This window comes from Micromonas pusilla (assembly GCF_000151265.4).
Source record: "Micromonas pusilla CCMP1545 genomic scaffold MICPUCscaffold_4, whole genome shotgun sequence".
In the NCBI taxonomy this organism is placed as follows: Eukaryota; Viridiplantae; Chlorophyta; class Mamiellophyceae; order Mamiellales; family Mamiellaceae; genus Micromonas; species Micromonas pusilla.
The window spans coordinates 1,466,302-1,482,866 of record NW_003315885.1 but is presented as its reverse complement, the minus strand read 5'-3'; the positions used below and the strand labels follow the sequence as shown (position 1 = coordinate 1,482,866).

The 16,565-nt window shown below is 65.9% G+C and overlaps 10 protein-coding genes across 10 annotated transcripts; 5 read left to right on the top strand and 5 right to left on the bottom strand.

The window, feature by feature from the left end:
- Positions 1–43: 43 nt before the first annotated feature.
- MICPUCDRAFT_49582 (uncharacterized protein) lies at positions 44–2,246 on the top strand. The gene has a single exon (XM_003058253.1). It carries the CDS (start codon positions 75–77, stop codon positions 2,169–2,171), a length of 2,097 nt encoding a protein of 698 aa, XP_003058299.1. The 5' UTR covers positions 44–74; the 3' UTR covers positions 2,172–2,246.
- A 19-nt stretch (positions 2,247–2,265) lies between these two features.
- MICPUCDRAFT_57635 (uncharacterized protein) lies at positions 2,266–2,937 on the bottom strand (the record flags this gene model as incomplete). Its single annotated transcript, XM_003057872.1, has 1 exon — positions 2,266–2,937. One exon carries the CDS (start codon positions 2,935–2,937, stop codon positions 2,266–2,268), a length of 672 nt encoding a protein of 223 aa, XP_003057918.1.
- Positions 2,938–3,770: 833 nt separating this feature from the next.
- Positions 3,771–4,556, top strand: MICPUCDRAFT_16657 (uncharacterized protein; the record flags this gene model as incomplete). The annotated part of the gene is made up of 2 exons (XM_003058252.1): positions 3,771–4,160; positions 4,254–4,556. 2 exons carry the CDS (start codon positions 3,771–3,773, stop codon positions 4,554–4,556), a joined length of 693 nt encoding a protein of 230 aa, XP_003058298.1.
- A 161-nt stretch (positions 4,557–4,717) lies between these two features.
- GPX2 (glutathione peroxidase) lies at positions 4,718–5,927 on the bottom strand (the record flags this gene model as incomplete). The annotated part of the gene is made up of 1 exon (XM_003057871.1): positions 4,718–5,927. One exon carries the CDS (start codon positions 5,925–5,927, stop codon positions 5,055–5,057), a length of 873 nt encoding a protein of 290 aa, XP_003057917.1. The 3' UTR covers positions 4,718–5,054.
- Positions 5,928–6,075: 148 nt separating this feature from the next.
- Positions 6,076–6,861, top strand: MICPUCDRAFT_39530 (uncharacterized protein; the record flags this gene model as incomplete). Its single annotated transcript, XM_003058251.1, has 1 exon — positions 6,076–6,861. The coding sequence occupies one exon, from the start codon at positions 6,076–6,078 to the stop codon at positions 6,859–6,861; it is 786 nt and encodes a 261-aa protein (XP_003058297.1).
- An 852-nt stretch (positions 6,862–7,713) lies between these two features.
- Positions 7,714–8,745, bottom strand: MICPUCDRAFT_67668 (uncharacterized protein; the record flags this gene model as incomplete). Its single annotated transcript, XM_003057870.1, has 2 exons — positions 8,058–8,745; positions 7,714–7,866 (listed from the first exon to the last, which is right to left on the bottom strand). The coding sequence occupies exons 1-2, from the start codon at positions 8,697–8,699 to the stop codon at positions 7,714–7,716; spliced, it is 795 nt and encodes a 264-aa protein (XP_003057916.1). The 5' UTR covers positions 8,700–8,745.
- A 12-nt stretch (positions 8,746–8,757) lies between these two features.
- Positions 8,758–10,842, bottom strand: MICPUCDRAFT_47167 (uncharacterized protein; the record flags this gene model as incomplete). The annotated part of the gene is made up of 2 exons (XM_003057869.1): positions 8,758–10,606; positions 10,715–10,842. 2 exons carry the CDS (start codon positions 10,840–10,842, stop codon positions 8,758–8,760), a joined length of 1,977 nt encoding a protein of 658 aa, XP_003057915.1.
- Positions 10,843–10,904: 62 nt separating this feature from the next.
- On the bottom strand, positions 10,905–11,264 carry MICPUCDRAFT_57629 (uncharacterized protein; the record flags this gene model as incomplete). Its single annotated transcript, XM_003057868.1, has 1 exon — positions 10,905–11,264. One exon carries the CDS (start codon positions 11,262–11,264, stop codon positions 10,905–10,907), a length of 360 nt encoding a protein of 119 aa, XP_003057914.1.
- Positions 11,265–11,364: 100 nt separating this feature from the next.
- MICPUCDRAFT_67664 (uncharacterized protein) lies at positions 11,365–13,175 on the top strand (the record flags this gene model as incomplete). Its single annotated transcript, XM_003058250.1, has 1 exon — positions 11,365–13,175. A coding segment is annotated over exon 1 (1,648 nt), but the record flags the coding sequence as incomplete, so codon positions are not given.
- A 275-nt stretch (positions 13,176–13,450) lies between these two features.
- MICPUCDRAFT_67662 (JmjN/JmjC protein) lies at positions 13,451–16,355 on the top strand (the record flags this gene model as incomplete). The annotated part of the gene is made up of 1 exon (XM_003058249.1): positions 13,451–16,355. A coding segment is annotated over one exon (2,905 nt), but the record flags the coding sequence as incomplete, so codon positions are not given.
- Between the last annotated feature and the right edge of the window lie 210 nt (positions 16,356–16,565).

Genomic DNA, 16,565 nt, shown 5'->3' with positions numbered 1-16,565 from the left:
CGCTCACTGTGCGCGGCGCTCCCACGCGGACCGGCACCACACACGCGCGTCCGCGCGGCCACCCAACCCCTCAGATGAACTGCGTCCCCGGGGCTGCGCGCGTCGGAGCTCGTTCGCCCGTCGCCAGCCGCGCCTCGCACGCCGGCGACGTCACCGCCGGAAAGATGCAATTCGCGGCTCGCCTCGCGCGGCGCGTCGGCCCTCCCTCGTGCAACGCGATGCGCCGCGCGAACGCGGTCGCGAGCGCGCCGCCGCTCGCGGCGATCCACCCCGCCGCGTGGCGCGGGCTCGCCGGGAAGGTGAACTTGTTCAACCGCTCGCGCATGACGCCGCCGAAGGTGGCGACCTCCGCGGTGTCGACCGAGGAGGCGGAGACGACGACGGAACCGGAACCGATCAAGCTGATGACCTCGGACGAGAGCGAGGAGCTCCTGAAGATTCGACACACGGCCGCGCACATCTGCGCGATGGCGACGCAGAAGCTCTTCCCGGACGCGAAGTGCACGATCGGGCCGTGGATCGACCGCGGGTTCTACTACGACTTCGATTACAAGCCCGGGTTCTCGGAGCAAGACTTGAAGAAGATAAAGAAGCAGATGATCAAGATAATCAACAAGGACTACCCGCTCCGCAGAGAGGAGGTGTCGAGAGAGGAGGCGACGCGGCGCATCAAAGAGCTGAACGAGCCGTACAAGCTCGAGATCTTGGACGCGATCAAGACGGAGCCGATCACGATCTACCACATCGGCGAGGAGGGCGACGAGAACGCGTGGTGGGATTTATGCGCGGGCCCGCACGTCGAGAGCACGAAGAAGATTCACCCGAAGGCGATCGACTTAGAGGCGGTCGCGGGGGCGTACTGGCGCGGGGACGAGACGAAGCCGATGCTGCAGCGGATCTACGGCACCGCGTGGGGGTCCCCGGAGGAGCTCGTGGCGTACAACGAGTTCAAAGCGGAAGCCGCGCGTCGCGACCATCGTAAGATCGGCAAGGAGCTCAACCTGTTCTCGATCCAACAAGAAGAAGTCGGCGGCGGGCTCGTGTTCTGGCACCCGAAAGGCGCGCTGATGCGGAACATCATCGAGAACTTCTGGAAGGACATTCACATGGCGCGCGGGTACGACTTACTCTACACCCCGCACGTCGGCAAGCTAGACCTCTGGAAGACGTCCGGGCACGCGGACTTTTACGCGGAGAACATGTATAAGCCGATGGACGTGGAGGACGAGACGTACCAGCTGAAACCGATGAACTGCCCGTTCCACGTCGCGGTGTACAAGGATGGATACTTCTCGTACCGCGACTTGCCGATTCGGTGGGCGGAGATGGGGACGGTGTACCGGTACGAGCGCTCCGGGACGATGCACGGGTTATTCCGCGTGCGAGGGTTCACGCAAGACGACGCGCACATCTTCTGTCTGCCGGACCAAATCGCGGACGAGATCAAAGGCGTGCTCGATCTCACGGAGGACATCCTCTCGACGTTCGGTTTCACGGAGTTTGAGGTGAACCTGAGCACGAAGCCGGAGAAGTCTGTCGGCGGGCCGGAGATTTGGGACAAAGCCGAGGGCGCGCTGAAAGAGGCGCTCGCGGTGAAAGGATGGGACTACGAAGTCGACGAGGGAGGCGGCGCGTTTTACGGCCCGAAGATCGACATCAAGATCCTCGACGCGATCGGCCGGAAGTGGCAGTGCTCCACGGTGCAGCTCGATTTTAACCTCCCGGAGCGGTTCGAGCTGACGTACATCGACGAGGAGAACTCGAAGCGGCGGCCGATCATGATTCACCGAGCCATCTTCGGTTCGCTGGAGCGCTTCTACGGCATCCTGACGGAGAACTACGCCGGCGCGTTCCCGCTGTGGATCGCGCCGACGCAGGTGCGGTTGTTACCGGTCACGGACGCGGTGACGCCGTACGTCGAGGAGACCGTCGCGAGGATGAAAGCCGCGGGAGTCAGGGTGGACGTGACCTCGAAGGAGAGGCTCGCGAAGCTCGTGAGGAACGCGGAGAAGCAGAAAGTGCCCGTGATGTGCGTCGTCGGCGAACAAGAGGCGAAGGACGGGACGCTCGCGGTGAGGACGTACGCGGACGGGGACGTCGGGGTGATCACCGTGGACGAGGTCATCGCGCGATTGGAAGCCGCCAACGCGGGCAAGTTGGAGAAGTTTTAAAGCTCAACGGGATATCTTAAATCGCTCTTGTTATACGGGTTGCTTCTTGTATTCATTTGGGATCCATTACAAAACAAAACAACGCGTCGTGATGTCAATCGAAATCCGAATCCTCGTCGTCCGAGTTCAGCTCCAAGTTCCCGGTCCCGCGCGGCCCGCCCTTGCGCAAGTTCCTGATCGCCTCCGGCTCCTCGTTTTGTTTCGCCCTCGCGCGCGGGTCGACGTCGATGTCGTTGTCCCCGCCCTCGTACGTCAGCATGTTTTTCGACGCCAGGCACAACCGCAAGTGCTCCGTGGGGAAGTCGTCCGTGCCGCCGAGGTCGTCGAACCCGACGACGTAGTCCAGGACTTTCTCTTTCGAGATGCACGCGAGCGTGGGAAGCATCCAAATCTTTAAGCGTTCGGTGAGGAACTGCGACTTCTCCGCGTCGATGCGGCAAAACTTCGTCTCGAGGTGTCTCTTCGACAGCGCGCCCAGGTGCATGTCCATCACCTTGCACGGCCAGTTGTTCCGGTAGAAGTGCACGACCATCTTGTCCTCGCCTTTCATCTCGCTGAAGAACTCCTTCTCGTCCGAGATGTCTCTCAGTTCGCCGTGGCCTTTCGCGAGCCACGCTTTCCTCTTGTCCTGCGCGCCCTTCATCGCTTCGAGTCGTTTCCGGCGGATGTTCTCCAGGTCGTCCGCGTCCATGTTGTTCATCCTGTGGAGCTCGTCGTCGAGCGCGTCCTCCATGGACTTCGCCATGTCCAGGAGCTTCTTCTCCATCATCGCCTGGCGCGTTCGGGGGTGATTCGGAGGGGGAGGGGCGGGTCAGATCGCTCGGCCGCGCGGAAAAGACGAGGAAAGGCCCACGGCGGTGGTTTGACCGCGCGCGGGGTCGCGCGCCGACGCGGTTCGCGCGTCGCGGGCCGAGAAAAAGACGCCCACCTGCATCCGCGGGTCCTCCATGGTGCGTGACGTGTTCGCGCCGCGCGGGTGTGGTCGCGAATGCGTGTGCGCGTCGTCGCGCGCGTCGCGGGGTGCCCGTTTAGATCACCGCGCCCGGGGCTCGGTCAGGTTTGCGGGGCGGGGCGGTTCGTCTGTCAACCGGTCTGCCGGTCAAATCGATCGCGCGCGCCATTTGAAATCCGCGAAACGGTCTGTCGTGCCGACCGCTGGCGCTTCCCTCTCGTCACAGCGTTTCGGAAGTCGTCCGTCGGGCGAGTCGTTCGTCGCGGCGGCCGCGCGCGCTGTCTCACGCGCGCTGAACGAGCGAGCACGACGATCGGATCGGTCCGCGACGTCGCGTTCGAGGCTTCGAGATCTCCAGGCGCGCGACGCTCGTGTCGTTCTCACCGCGCGCGCGCGCTCGATCCCCCGCCAGGATCGCGCGCCGCCTCCGCTCTCTCGTTCGCGTTTTCCATCCCGGCAGCTCGGCGATCGGGGAACGCAGATCTCGTCCGTCGACCCGCTCACCTCCCCGCCCCGATCTCGCTCGGCGAATCATCTCGCAGGAACGTGTCGCGCGCGTGAACGCGACCTAAACCCCCGCGAGAATGGATCCCGCGTCCGCGTCGATGGGAATGATGAACCCGATGGGGTTCGCGCCCGCGTCGATGATGACCAACCTCGGCGGCCCGGGGTTCCCCGGCGCGCGCGGGCCGGGAGGTTTCGGCGTTGAGAAGGTGTTCCCGGTGGTGCGTCTGCGCGGGCTCCCGTTCAACGCGTCCGAGTACGACGTCCAGGAGTTTTTTCAAGGGCTCGAGCCCGTGGACGTGCTGATCGTCCGACGGGACGGCCGCGCGACCGGTGAGGCGTACGTCGTCCTCGCGAACCAGATGCTCATGGAGGTTGCGCTGCAGAAAAACCGCGGCCCGATGGGACGGCGGTACATCGAAGTCTTCCGCAGTAAGAAGCAGGACTACTACCACGCGGTCTCGATCGCGGTGAACGAGCCGGACTACGGCAACGGGAACGGCGGCCAGGGCGGCGGGTACTACGACAACGGCGTCGGCGGCGTCGGGATGGACGGCCGACCGCCGATGCCGCCGTTGAACGGCGTCGGCGGACCGCCGCCGCCGCACGGCGTCCCGGGCGGGAAGCCCCTCGCGGAGCACACCGGGGTTTTGAAACTGCGCGGACTGCCGTTCAGCGCGACGAAGGACGACATCATAACCTTCTTCGACGATAAATCCCTCGGGGTCTCGCCGCTCGTGCACGACAGCATCCACATCGTGTTGAGCGTGGACGGACGGCCGAGCGGCGTCGCGTTCGTCGAGTTCGTCTCCGCGGAGGACGCCAAGACGGCGATGATCAAAGATCGCTCGAGCATGGGGACGCGGTACGTGGAGTTGTTTCCGTCGTCGAGAGAGGAAGCGACGAGGGCGGCGACGAGCGGGCGCTGAGCGCGGCGCGGTGGTGGTGACATGGAGCGGGTAGCTTAGGGTCTGGGGATCCGGACCGGGAGACGCGACGAATGGGAGATTTTTTGGCGACGACGCGACGGGACGCGACGCGAACGAGGAGACGACGGTTGAAATAATGAGACGACGACGAGCGTTTTTTTGTTTAACACACATTCGCGTGAGTGATGTTACAACGGGCGCTTCCCGCGGAAGCGTTCGCGTCGCCGTCCACGTCGGGGTAGCGCGCAGCGCGTCGAAGATGGCATCGAACGCGCCGTCCTCCGCCTCGCGGCGGATTCGGTCGGGCGTCGTCACGTTTTCTTTTTTCTTCGACGCTCGGCGGGCGGGAGAGGGAAAACCCTCCCCTCGCTCGCGTTCGCGCGCTCCCGACCGCGGCGGTTGATGCGGTCGCTTCTTCTCGCCTTCTTCTCGTGGGTGGGTGGTGGAGTGGGTGGCCATGCGATGAATCATCAATCGGCATCTTTCGCTTCGTCTCGTCTACCCGAGCACCCCCCGGGGTTTCGCCCGGAGCGGTTCCCCCGCGAGCGCGCGCTTGACGTCCTTCTCCATCCCTTGCTCGAGCGGGTCCCCGGGCGAGTACCGCCGCAGCACCTTCCCGTCCCGCCCCACCAAAAACTTGGTGTAGTTCCACGGGATCTCCCCCTCGAACGGCGGCTGCTTCAGAAACGCGTACACGGGCGCGATCGGCGACGACGACGTGACGTCGTCGATCAGCGGCGCGGTGAGATACGCGTCCGGGTCGTCCTTGAACGATTCGTACGACGCCGGGTCCACGCCCTTGCACCGCGCGGGCTTGTCCTTGACGGCGATCTTGTCCATCACCGGGAACTCGAACCCGAACTTTCGGTACGCGTACTCTCGCTCCATCTCGCTCGTCCCGGGGGCTTGGCAGCCGAACTGGTTCGCGGGGAACGCGATCAGCCCGAACCCGTCCGCGTGGTACTTCTCGTACAACGACCGGAGGGCTGGGTAGTTCGCGTTCTGCAGGGGTCACTCCGACGCGACGTTCAGGACGACGGTGACGTCGTTCGCGAACGCGCTGAGCGCGAACGGCTTGCCGTACTGCATGACGGTGTAGTCGTAGAAGCTCGATTTGATCGGCTCCGCGGCGAGAGCGCGCTGAGGCGACGCGCCGCCGAGCGCGAGGAGGAGCGCGGCGGAGGAGAGGATAGATTCGCGTCGGGTGACGTCGTCGACGACGATAATGGCTGACGCGGCGTCGCCGTCCGACGCGCGAGACGCGCGCGTCGCGACTGACGCGACGCCGCGGTCGCGGGGGCGCTCCGCGCGGCGTCGGCCGCGAGCGGCGACGACGGGCGTCGCCGCGGGAGCCGCGAGCGCGAACGGCATGACGGGCGCGGCGCGCGTCGCGTTGTGGCGCGTGCCGTCCACGAGGGTTTGGTCTCACGGGTCGACTTCCACTTGTCCAAATTCCACCCGTTCAAGTCAGAATTCTCTGCACGGCCATTCACGTCGCCGCCCGGCGTCGCCGCTCGGCATGACGTCCCTCGCCTCGGCGCCCTCGCGCGCGGGCATCGCCGCCCCGAGCTGGCGCGCGCGAGACGGCGCGCGCGCTCGGTTTAGGGTCGGAACGCGCGCGCGTCGCCCAGTCGCGGCGAAGGCCAATTTCGACTTTCTCATGGAGGGCGTCCTGGACCCCGCGGGCGTGGCGGAGCGACTGCGCGCGCAGGGCATCCGCGGGGGGGACTTGGACGCTGACATGATGAGCACGCTCTCCAACGCGGGCGTCCCCTTGGACGAGCTCTTCGACCTCCTCATCGACGGTGGATCCTCTTCGAAGGATTACTCTTCGTCGAAGGATTATTCTTCGTCGGAGAATTCGACCGAGGACGACGACGACGAGAACGAGTTCTCCTGGAGCGCGAACGAGTTCTCCTGGGGGGACCCGGAGGAGTCTACGTCATCATCCAAGTCCTCGTCCTCGTCCTCGTCCTCGACCTCGTCCTCGTCCTCGTCCTCGTCCTCGACCTCGACCAGCTTCGAGGACTTTAAAGCGAAGTACGAGAGCTACGACTTCGACGACGACATTCCCGTCCCGGTCGTGGACGTGGAGAAGACGTTTTCATCCTTCGACGAGCCCGCGTCCTCGTTCGACGACCCCGCGGAGAGCGCCCGCGAGAACGAGGACGGCGTCCCGGACTGGGCCGCCGCGTTCGCGTCCGAGGTGGCGGCGTCGTTGCCGACGCACGGCGTGGACCCGGGGAAGTTAAACGACGACGCGAAGGACATCTTACGCGGCGCCGGGGTGTTGCCGGAGTGGTAGGGATCCCCTCACTTTCCCGTATCTTCGTTCGTTTTCGTTACATATCATGGTCTACACGTTCGTTTCCGCCGGTTCCGTCAGATTGTCGACGCTATCTCGCGACATCGTCGCGATTTACTCTGCCTATTTCATCGCTTCGTCTTGCGTTTCTTCTTTGACTGCGTCAAGGCGATCTCGTCTTCATCCCGAGCACCCTCGGCATCATCTCCATCTCCCTCCGCACCGCCCGCGGGCACTGGCACTGTCGCTGTCGCCGTCACCGTCGCTGTCGCTGACGCCGTCACCGTCGCTGTCGCTGTCCTCTTAAACTGCTCCGCGATCTCCGGCTGTTACGGACTTGTTCCTGCTTCAATAGCTTCGCGGTGACGTCTTCGCGTAGCACTTAAAGACGGTGAACGGTCGAGGTGATGGGTTTGCTCGGCAACGCCCTTCTCCGTGGAGGAATAAAAGGCCACGATGACGTCTGCGGAGGTGATCGTCGCGATGATACGCATGACAGCCTTGCAAATTCTCCCACCTTGACATGAATCGTCGCACCGGCTGCGTCGCCCTCGGGATCGGCTGGACCCAGAACTTCGATCATCAGTCTGTTCCGTCTGCATCACTAAAATTACACCGTCCCGCCTCTTATCTACCGCGTCGGGCTCCCCACGTCTTATATCGCTCGCGTTATGACTTGACAAACTACTCGGGCGTGTGCGTGTCTGATTGTTTTTTTGTGCGGGTGACTCTAACAAGTGGGTAGAGTGGTACGCGTCGCAATCGACGACGACGACGACGACGAAGACGACGACGACGAAGACGACGTGGGAGGAACCGGTCAAGGAGACGACCAGGGAGCTGGCGCGGGAGTCAGCGAGCGACCTCTCGCGGGGACTCGCCCCGGACTTCGCGTCGGCGTCGAACGGGCCGGTGTCGGTCGGGCCCGGGGTGACGCTCCTCGAGGAAGCGGCGAGCGAGTTCGGGACGCTGCAGGTGCTGAAGTACTCCGAAACGCACAAGGACCGTACGTTCGCGGGCGCGGTCGTTCTGCAGTACAAGCACACCCCCGACGCGGTGTTGTCCGAGTATCGAGAGAACGACAAAAGCCTCACCGGGGGCGTGTTCGACTTGTTCGCGATGCTTCCGCCGCTCATCGGCTTGGACGACGTCGAGTACGCCCCGGTCGGCATCATGGGCGTCGGCGCCGGGACGACCGCGCGCGAATTCACGCGTTTGTACCCGCGAGGGAAGTTTCTCAGGCATCTCATCGGGTGGGAGCTCAACGGCCCGATCATATACCTCGCGAGGAAGTACTTCGGTTTAGAAAAGCTCGAGATTTTAGGCGCGGTCACGATTCGCATCGGGGACGCGTTCGAGGAAGTGAGGAAAGCCGCGGCGCGGGAGAAGGACAACACGATGGCGGGCCTCGTCGTGGATCTGTTCGACGAGAAGAGTAGGGTGCTCACGAGGCTCACGGAGAGAGAGGCGTGGGAAGATATCGCCAACGTGCTGTCCCCGGGCGGTCGAGTCGTCGCCAACTTGAGCACGGGACGAGGGAAAGGCGCGGATTTCGAAGCCGCCGTGAAAGCCGCCGAGCTCGCGGCGGTGACGTGCGGCGGCGGGCAGGCCTCGGTGTGGCGCTCGGGTGCGCACGGGATCTGGAACGAGGTCGTGTTGACCGGGCCGCCGCCGCACAAGATGTGGGAGAAAAATTTGCCGCCCGAGCTGAGACACCTCGCGGGGGATTGGTTCCCGGTTACGGCGCCGCCCGGAGCGGAGACCGGGTGGATTCTGGACGCGCTGAAAAAAGCCGCGGAGGCGGCGGGCCGAGGGACAGAGAGGGTGGACGCGCACATAGAAAGAAGGTCGTAGTAGATGTAAGTCGTGTTGATACAGCAGGTCTACGTTGTGCTCTCAGAACGAGACGTGGCGGCCGCCGTCGCGGGTCGCAGTCACGGAGAACCCGCCGCCGCCGCCGCCGCCGCCGCCACCGCCGCTTCCTCCCGGACGTCCCCTGGAGAAATACCCATACCCGCCGCCCCCGTCGCCGCCGTCCTTCTTCCTTTTCTTGTTCGCTGGCGTCTTGAACGCGTTCCCATTTCCGCGACCCCCGCGGCCTTTCGCTCTCCCGCCGCGTTCGCGCCCGCCGCCGCGTCCGCGCCCGCGTCCGCCGCCGCCGCCGCTCGCGCGCACCTGCCCCTCCTCGCTGTCGTCGTCGCTGTCGTCGTCCGACACGGTCACGATCTCCAAGGCCTCGTCGTCGTCGTCGTGGTAGTCGTCCACGCCGTCGTCGTCCTCCTCTGAGTCGTAGTCGTCCTCGGAGACGCTCATCTCGTCGTCCTCGGTCCCGGACGGGGACACCGTGTCCGACGCGGAGTCGCTCGACGAGCTCGACGAGCTCGACGAGTCCCCTCGCGCGGGCGTCGCCGCCGCCTTCCTTTTCTGCCCGTGCCCGCCGCCGCCGCCGCCGCCGCCGCCGCCGCCGCCCGCGAACGCGTAGTTCGCAAAGTCCGCGGCGACGCCCGCGATCGCGCCGGGCTCCGACGGCGCCGGTCGACCCTTCAACGTCTTCGGGTCCATGCGAACGATTCGACGCAACAAAAAATCTTTGCGATCGACGACGGGCGCGGTCATCAACGTAAACGCGTGCTCGAAGGCGGATTTGACCTGCCGCGCGGCGTAGCTGTTCCGCCCTAAGTCGTTCGTCGGGTCCTGCGGGTCCTCGATCGCGAGAAGAAACGGCCGCCCCGGGTCGTGCCAGGTCTTGTCCCTCTTCGCGAAAAATCGCCCGCCGCCGCGGCACGAGATCCCAACCTCCTCCGTGTTTAACCGCCTGCCGTAGAGCTCGAAAAAGTCGATGAGCAGCGCGCCGAGGCACCCTTCCGCGGCGGCGTCGCCGCCGCTCTCCCCCGCCCAGTTGCTCGCCGCGGACGACGAGTCGTGCAGCTGAAGGTGCGCCATGACCATGCACAGAAGCGCATACGAGCCGATCCCTCCGGTGTACACCTCGTTCAACGCGCGCTGTTGTAAAAACGCCTTCAGCACGGTCGTTAACGGCCTCAAAGCCGGGAAACGCCGCATGTTCATCCTGACGATCTCCGCGCTCGCGGGACCGTTCGCGACGTCGAACGAGATGTCGAATTGGAACCCGCTCGGCGCTTCCTCGAACTTTACGATCGGGACCCGCGCCTTCGAGATGAGCTGAATGTTCCTCGCCATGCCCCGTCGGCTCAACGCGAGCGCGAGGGCTTTCAAGCACAGCGCCGGGGACTGCGCGCCGCTGTCTAAGATCACCGCGTCGATGTCGCTGTTCGGGAGGTACATCCCCGTCGCGAACGAGCCGTGGACTTCGAACCGAGACTGCGGCCATATCGAGAGCACCGCCGCGCGCACGCGGTCGACGGCGGCTTTTCGTCCCTCCGCCTCCTCCGCGGTGGGCTCTAAGAAGCGGCAAAAGTCGACAATCTCCGCGTGCAGGCGCACGAGCGGGGACTTGAGCTTTCGCAGTCTCTCTGCGGTCCCGGGCGGGCTCCACGGCGGGTCCGGCGCCGCGTTCGCGTCGTCCTCCCACGCTTTTTCCTCAGCCTCCTCCTCCGCCGCCGCCGCCGCGGCTTCCTCGGTGAGTCGCCGCGTCGCGGCCGCGCGGTTCGCCTCGGGGACGTCGTCCTCGGACCCGAAGTCGATGAAGTCGTCCCCGAGACCTTCGCTGGTGACCGGCAGCGGCGCTCGCGCGACCGCGGTGCCGCCTATGCGCGTCTCGTTCCTGCGATGGAGAGAGGACGGGGTCGTCCGCGTTCTGTTAGGGTTAGGTCTGATTCGTCCGCGTCCGCGCGAGACGAGACGAGATCGCCGGGAGTCCCCGCGAGCGCACCTGGAGTCGTTCGGAGCCTCGGGCTGAGCCCCCGCGAGGCCGAGGCTCACGCCGAGGCCTAGGCCCAGGCCTAACCCCCCCGCTGGCGCGAGGCGGTCGTACAGGACCTTCGTCTCGCCCTTTCCCATCGGTGCCGGATTCCTCCTTCTACTGCTCGCGCGCTAACTCGACTACCTCTCGCGACGCCCGCTCACCGCTGCGACGGCGGGTCCCTCGGCGGCTTCGGCTTGTTGCCCTTGTTCCTGTTCTTGAACCACCTGTACAGCAGCGTACCGACCATCACCGCCTGCACGAGGATCTGGAACCTGGACGCTTGCTCCCGCCTCCGAATCTCGTCCGCGAACTCGGGGACGTCCTCGAGGTTCACCGGCGACGGCCGCGGCGGCTGCAGCTGCGCGCGCTGACCGGGCGACGACGCGTCCGCGGAGGCGTGAAGGGAGAGGACAGGGGGTCCCTTCGGTTTCCTACCCATGCACGATGCACCGGGGGCGGCGCTAAGGCGAGGCGCGTTGTGCGCCGACCGAGCGAGGGGAATCCGACAAGACCGCATCGATCAGAGCGCGATTTTTGCCGCCTGCTGACGAACGATCTCCGCAGCGATGATCTGGCATTACCGTGCGCTGATCTGCCTCACAGCGATCGTGCGCCGGGCGGCCTACGCGAGGCCGCGACGCACGCCCCTCGTCGCGTTCGACGTCGCGTGAACGGCGTGGACACGGCGTTTCGACGCAGATCGGGCCGCGGACGCGTCGGCGGGGCGAGCGACGTCGCGATCGGCCGGACGAGTCGTGATCGGAATCGACCTCGCGAGAAATGAGCGGCAGACGCGGATCCGCGGTCTTGGACGACATGGACCCCGCGACCGCGGCGCTCATCGCGCAGATGCAGGAGGAGGACTCGCGCGGCCGCCGCGAGCGAAGGGCACCGGAGGTGTACAAACCGCCAGCCCTGGGCGAGGGCGGGTACGCGAAGGGCGCGGCGAGCGAGGCGAAGACGCCGAAGGCGAAGGCGGACGGCGCCTCGCGTTCGCGGACGCCGTCCGAGGCGCCTCCGCCGTCCGAGGCGCCTCCTCCGTCCGGGCGCCGCGAGAGGAAGGCGCCGGAGCTGTACAAGCCGCCGCCGCCGGGCGAGGGCGGGTACGCGAAGAGCGACAAGTCGCGAAGGACGAGCGGCGCGTCGGATAAGCCGTCCCCCGCGAGCGAGAAGCGCGGCGGCGACCGACGCGGCCGAGGCGAGATCGACGCGTCGCCGTCGGACGGCGGGAAGAGGAAAGAATCGTCGTCTCCGGCGATCCGGTCGTCCGCGGACAACCCGAAGCTCGGGAAGCCGCCCAAGGGCGAGGACTACGTCCACTTCCGTCTCGAGGTGTGGGTCAAGGAGGTGAAACGGAAAGGGAACCCGCAGCACAGCGACAGGCTGTTCAAGAGGTTCAACGACCGCGGCGAGGAGCTGCCGTTTGAAAACTGCGACTCTCGCGGGGAGCCGCCGCACAAGTCGAACCCTCAGACCGATCGCGTGTCTCTGCGCTCGGAGCGGGCCGTGGGGAGGTACTTCGAGCGCAGGGAAGCGGACGAGGCGGCGGAGAAGGCGAAGCGCGCGAAGAGAGGGGGGAAGTCGAGCGGCGGCGGCGGGAAGGCTTCGGCTTCGGCTTCAGAGAAGATGCCGCCGCCGCCGCCGCGGACGGAGGCGACGAGCGCGAAGAAGACGGAGCCGTCGTCTTCTCGCTCGCGCGCGAAGCCGAGCGAGCCCGCGAAGAAGATCGTCCCGTCGACGGAGTGTCACCGCGATAACAGCGCGGTTCGATGCGCGGTGCTGTCCGGGTGGAAGGCGATGGATCACTGCGACGAGTACAGGCTGGCGGCGGAGGGCGCCGCGGGACGCGACAAGGACGACCCCGAGAAGGTCACGGAGAAGCGCATAAAGCTGCACTTCGTCGACGGCGAGGGGAAGAGCTGCCACCAGTGCATGCAGAAGACGGCGAACATGCCGTGCAAGAATCTCGTGAAGAAGGGCAAGTCGAAAGAAGTCTCGTGCTTCGCTTCCTTCTGCACGAGCTGCTACGAGAGGTACTACAACTACCTCTCCCCGGCAAAGATGTGCGAAAAGTGCCCGCGGTGTCTGAACACGTGCGTGTGTCGCAAGTGCATGCGCGAGCGACCGTTCAACGAGGACGAGTGCAAGAGCTTTCGCGACGCGGACGCGGCGACGATGAAAGCGCACGCCGCGCGGGTCCTGGACCACGTCGCGCCGCACCTCGTCGCGGTCGCCGGGCAGCTCAAGGCGGAGAGATCGGCGCACGCGGAGTCGCCGTGGGACGCCCCGGAGATACCGGAGATGCTCCCGGGGGGGACGTACAGGCTCGTGTGCGACCAGTGCAGCGCGTCCATCGCGGACTGCCATCGCCACTGCGGGAGCTGCGAGAGCGACTACTGCCTCGACTGCGTCGCGGAGATGCGCGCGCTGCCGCACTACCGCGTCAAGTCGGAGTTTCGCCCGGAGACGCGACGGTGGGAGGGCGACGAGAAGTGCTTCGCGCCGGTGGTGAAGACCGAGGGCGGCGACGCGCACGCCGCGGCGGCCGGGGGCGCGCTCGCTCCCGCGGGGCCGTCGAAGCCGACGCTCGCGGCGAGGACGGAGCAGAAGAAGGCGACGAAGGTGAAGTGCCCAAAGTGCATTCACGCCGCGGACGCCGAACTGACCAACGCAATCTCGACGCGGGACGCGTTCGAGGCGCACATGCGTCAGGTGCACGAAAACCCGGCGTCGAGCTCCGCGGACGAGGACAACATCAAAGAGAGCCTGAAAGTCGCGACCGAGGCGGTCGCGAACGCGCGGGAGAAGAAGCGCGCCGCCATCGAGACGCCGCTGTCGTTGAAAGTGCGCTGCGTCAGCGTCTCCACCAAGGCGTCGCTCGCCGTCGCCAAGGCGTTCACGGACCCGCTCGACGACGTCAACGGGCTCGCGTCGACGTACGGTGAGAACGCGGCGCGGGCGGCGATGGACGCCGCGGACGCGTTGACGAGCACCGCGAACGACGACGCCGCGGCCGCGCGCGACGCGTTCGTGAAGGAAGTCTTCGAAGGCGCGGAGCACGTAAAGGGAAAAAAGGCGACGGAGGACGCGCGACGCGGCCCGGAGTCGCAGACGTGGAGGCATCACGCGGACGCCAACGACGACGCCGCGCGGATCGCGGCGGTGTCCAGACGCGAGTCGAGCGACGCCCCGTCACGGCCGTGCTCGCTGTGCGTCCCGCGCCCGGCCGCGCGAGGGAGCAGCCGCGGCGCGGCGGCGGCGGCGGGGCACGGCGGGCAGGCGCCGCCGCCGGAGGTGCGCGGCGAGGGAGTCCTCGCCGTCCCGAGAGACGCGCTGCCGATTTGGTCCCCGCGCGCGGACGACGTCAACCCGGAGAAGGTGGGGAAGAAAAAGTACGCCGCGGCGCTGGAACACTTTCAGTCACACTGGCAGCGCGGTGACGCCGTCGTCGTTCGCGGCGTGGAAGGGAAGTACACGGGGTGTTGGAAGCCGGAGAGCATCACGCGCGCGATGACGGACATGAGCAACAAGCGCCTCGGGACGGACGCCAGCAGAGACGTGAGCGTGATCGACTGCGAGTCGGGGGAGACGGTCACGCGGTCGATCGGGGAGTTTTTCAAAGGGTTCGACTCCAGGGCGTACCGCGAGAGCAAGCTTCAGCAGCACGGGCTCTTGAAGCTGAAGGACTGGCCGAGCGAGGACGACTTCCGGCAGAAGATGCCGCGGCACTTCACGGATTTCGTGCAGATGCTCCCGTTTCAAGAGTACACGAACCAAGTCGACGGCCCGCTGAACTTGTCCACGAAACTCCCCAAGGAGTGGGTCCCCCCGGATCTGGGACCCAAGTCCTACGTCGCGATGGGGCGCGTGAAAGAGCACGGCGTCGGCGACAGCGTCACGCGGTTGCACCAGGACATGTCCGACGCCGTCAACGTGCTCGTGCACGTGGGCCCGAGCCAAGCGGACGACGACGACGACGACGGCGAGGACGAAGTCCTTAAGGAACGGCGTTCACCACGCGAACGCGGTCGTATGGGAACCAGTCACGACGAGGACGACGACGACGGCGAGCGCGTTCCCGAGACGGAGGATGAAAAGGCAAAGGCGAGCGCGGACGCGGACGCCCCGGGGGCGCGCTGGGACATCTTCCGGAGGGAAGACGTTCCGACGCTCAATGAGTGGCTCTCGTGGAAGTGGTGCAAGCGCGAGCTGGAGTACCAGCCGAAGATGGAGAAGCGCGCGCGGACGAATCATCCGATTCACGATCAGCAGTTTTTCCTCACCGCGAGCGATCTCGACGCGCTGCGTGAAGACACCGGCGTGAGGCCGTGGTCGTTCACGCAGAAGCTCGGCGACGCGGTGTTCATCCCCAGCGGATGCCCGCACCAGGTCCGCAACCTTCGCAGCTGCTTGAAAGTCGCCGTCGACTTCGTCTCCCCGGAGAGCGCGGGCTTGTGCCTCGTCATGGCGCGGCAGCTCCGAGGGTGCGGGATGGAAGATAAGCTCCAAGGCCGCGCGATGATTCTGCACGGCGCGCGCGCGGCGGACGAGATCCTGAACGGCGGGAAGCAGCGCGCGTACGGCGGCGCGTCCGAGGCGGCGCTTCGGAAGCTCGAGGAGGACAGAGCGGCGGCGGCGACGGCGCGGAGAAAAACGCCGTCGGACGAGGACGAGCCCGACGACTGGGACGAGAAGAACACCCTCGAGGCGCGACGGAAGAAAGAGGAACAGGAGGAAGCTCGCGAACGCGCGAGGGAGGAGAAGGAGGCGAGGGCGCGCGCGAAAGCGGAGAAGGAGGCCGAAAGGCGCGCGGCGAAGACGAAGACGAAGAAGCAGGAGCCTCTTGATGAAGCGTCCGAGGAAGCGAGCGAGATTGACTTCGCGTCGGACATCTTGGCCGGCTTCGCGGACACCGTCCTCACGGAGTCGCAACACAAGAAACGTTCGCACCCTCGCGAAACCTCCGACGGCGCGAAACCTCCGACGGCGAAGCGCAGCAAGCCGAAGAAGGAGACGCACGCAAAGGTTGAGCACTACGACGCCGCGCCCGTCGCGGCGGTGCCTCCTCCCTCGTTCGGGAACCTCAACCCCGGAGCGTTCGCCGGCGCCGCGCCGGTGAATCCGCTGTTGTCGCAAATCGCGGCGTTTCAAGCGCAAGCTGCCGCGCAGGCTGCCGCGTTCGCGCCACCGCCACAGGCGATGCCACCGCGAAGCGTTGGCGCCGGTCCCGGGTTCTTCAACTTCCCAGCAGCGCCCGCGGCCGTGTCCATGCCCCCCGGCCTCGGCCTCGGCGCGACGGGACCCGCGGGCGTTTCCCTCCCGCGAGGGCCGGCGGCGGGGACGACCCCGGAGCAAGAGATCGCCGCGGCGCAGCACGCGACGCAGATGCAGCAGCACTTCACCGAGCAACAATCGCAACAACCGATGTCTCCCTCGATCATTGCCCAATTCCTTCAAAACCCCCTGCTCATGAATGTCCTGACCTCGCAACCGACGATGATGGCGGGCTTGATGAATAACCCGCTCGCGATGCAAAATTTTCTCAGCGCGCTGCAGCAACAGGACGCGGCCGGCGGGTTCTCGTTCTCGCAGAACGCGGCCGCGCAGGGGGAGGAGAAGCCGCACGCGCTGAGCGGCTGATGTGAATCACACCGTGAGTACCGTAGATGGTTCTCTACTACTAGAATATGAGAAGTCATAAGATGACCGTAAGCACGCATTCGTATCGTTACGTTATCGTTTCGTTTCAACGCGTTCATCGCACACTCGTTCTCGTCTTTCACTCGTGTTCTGATGCATCCCAGTCCCGTCGTCACGC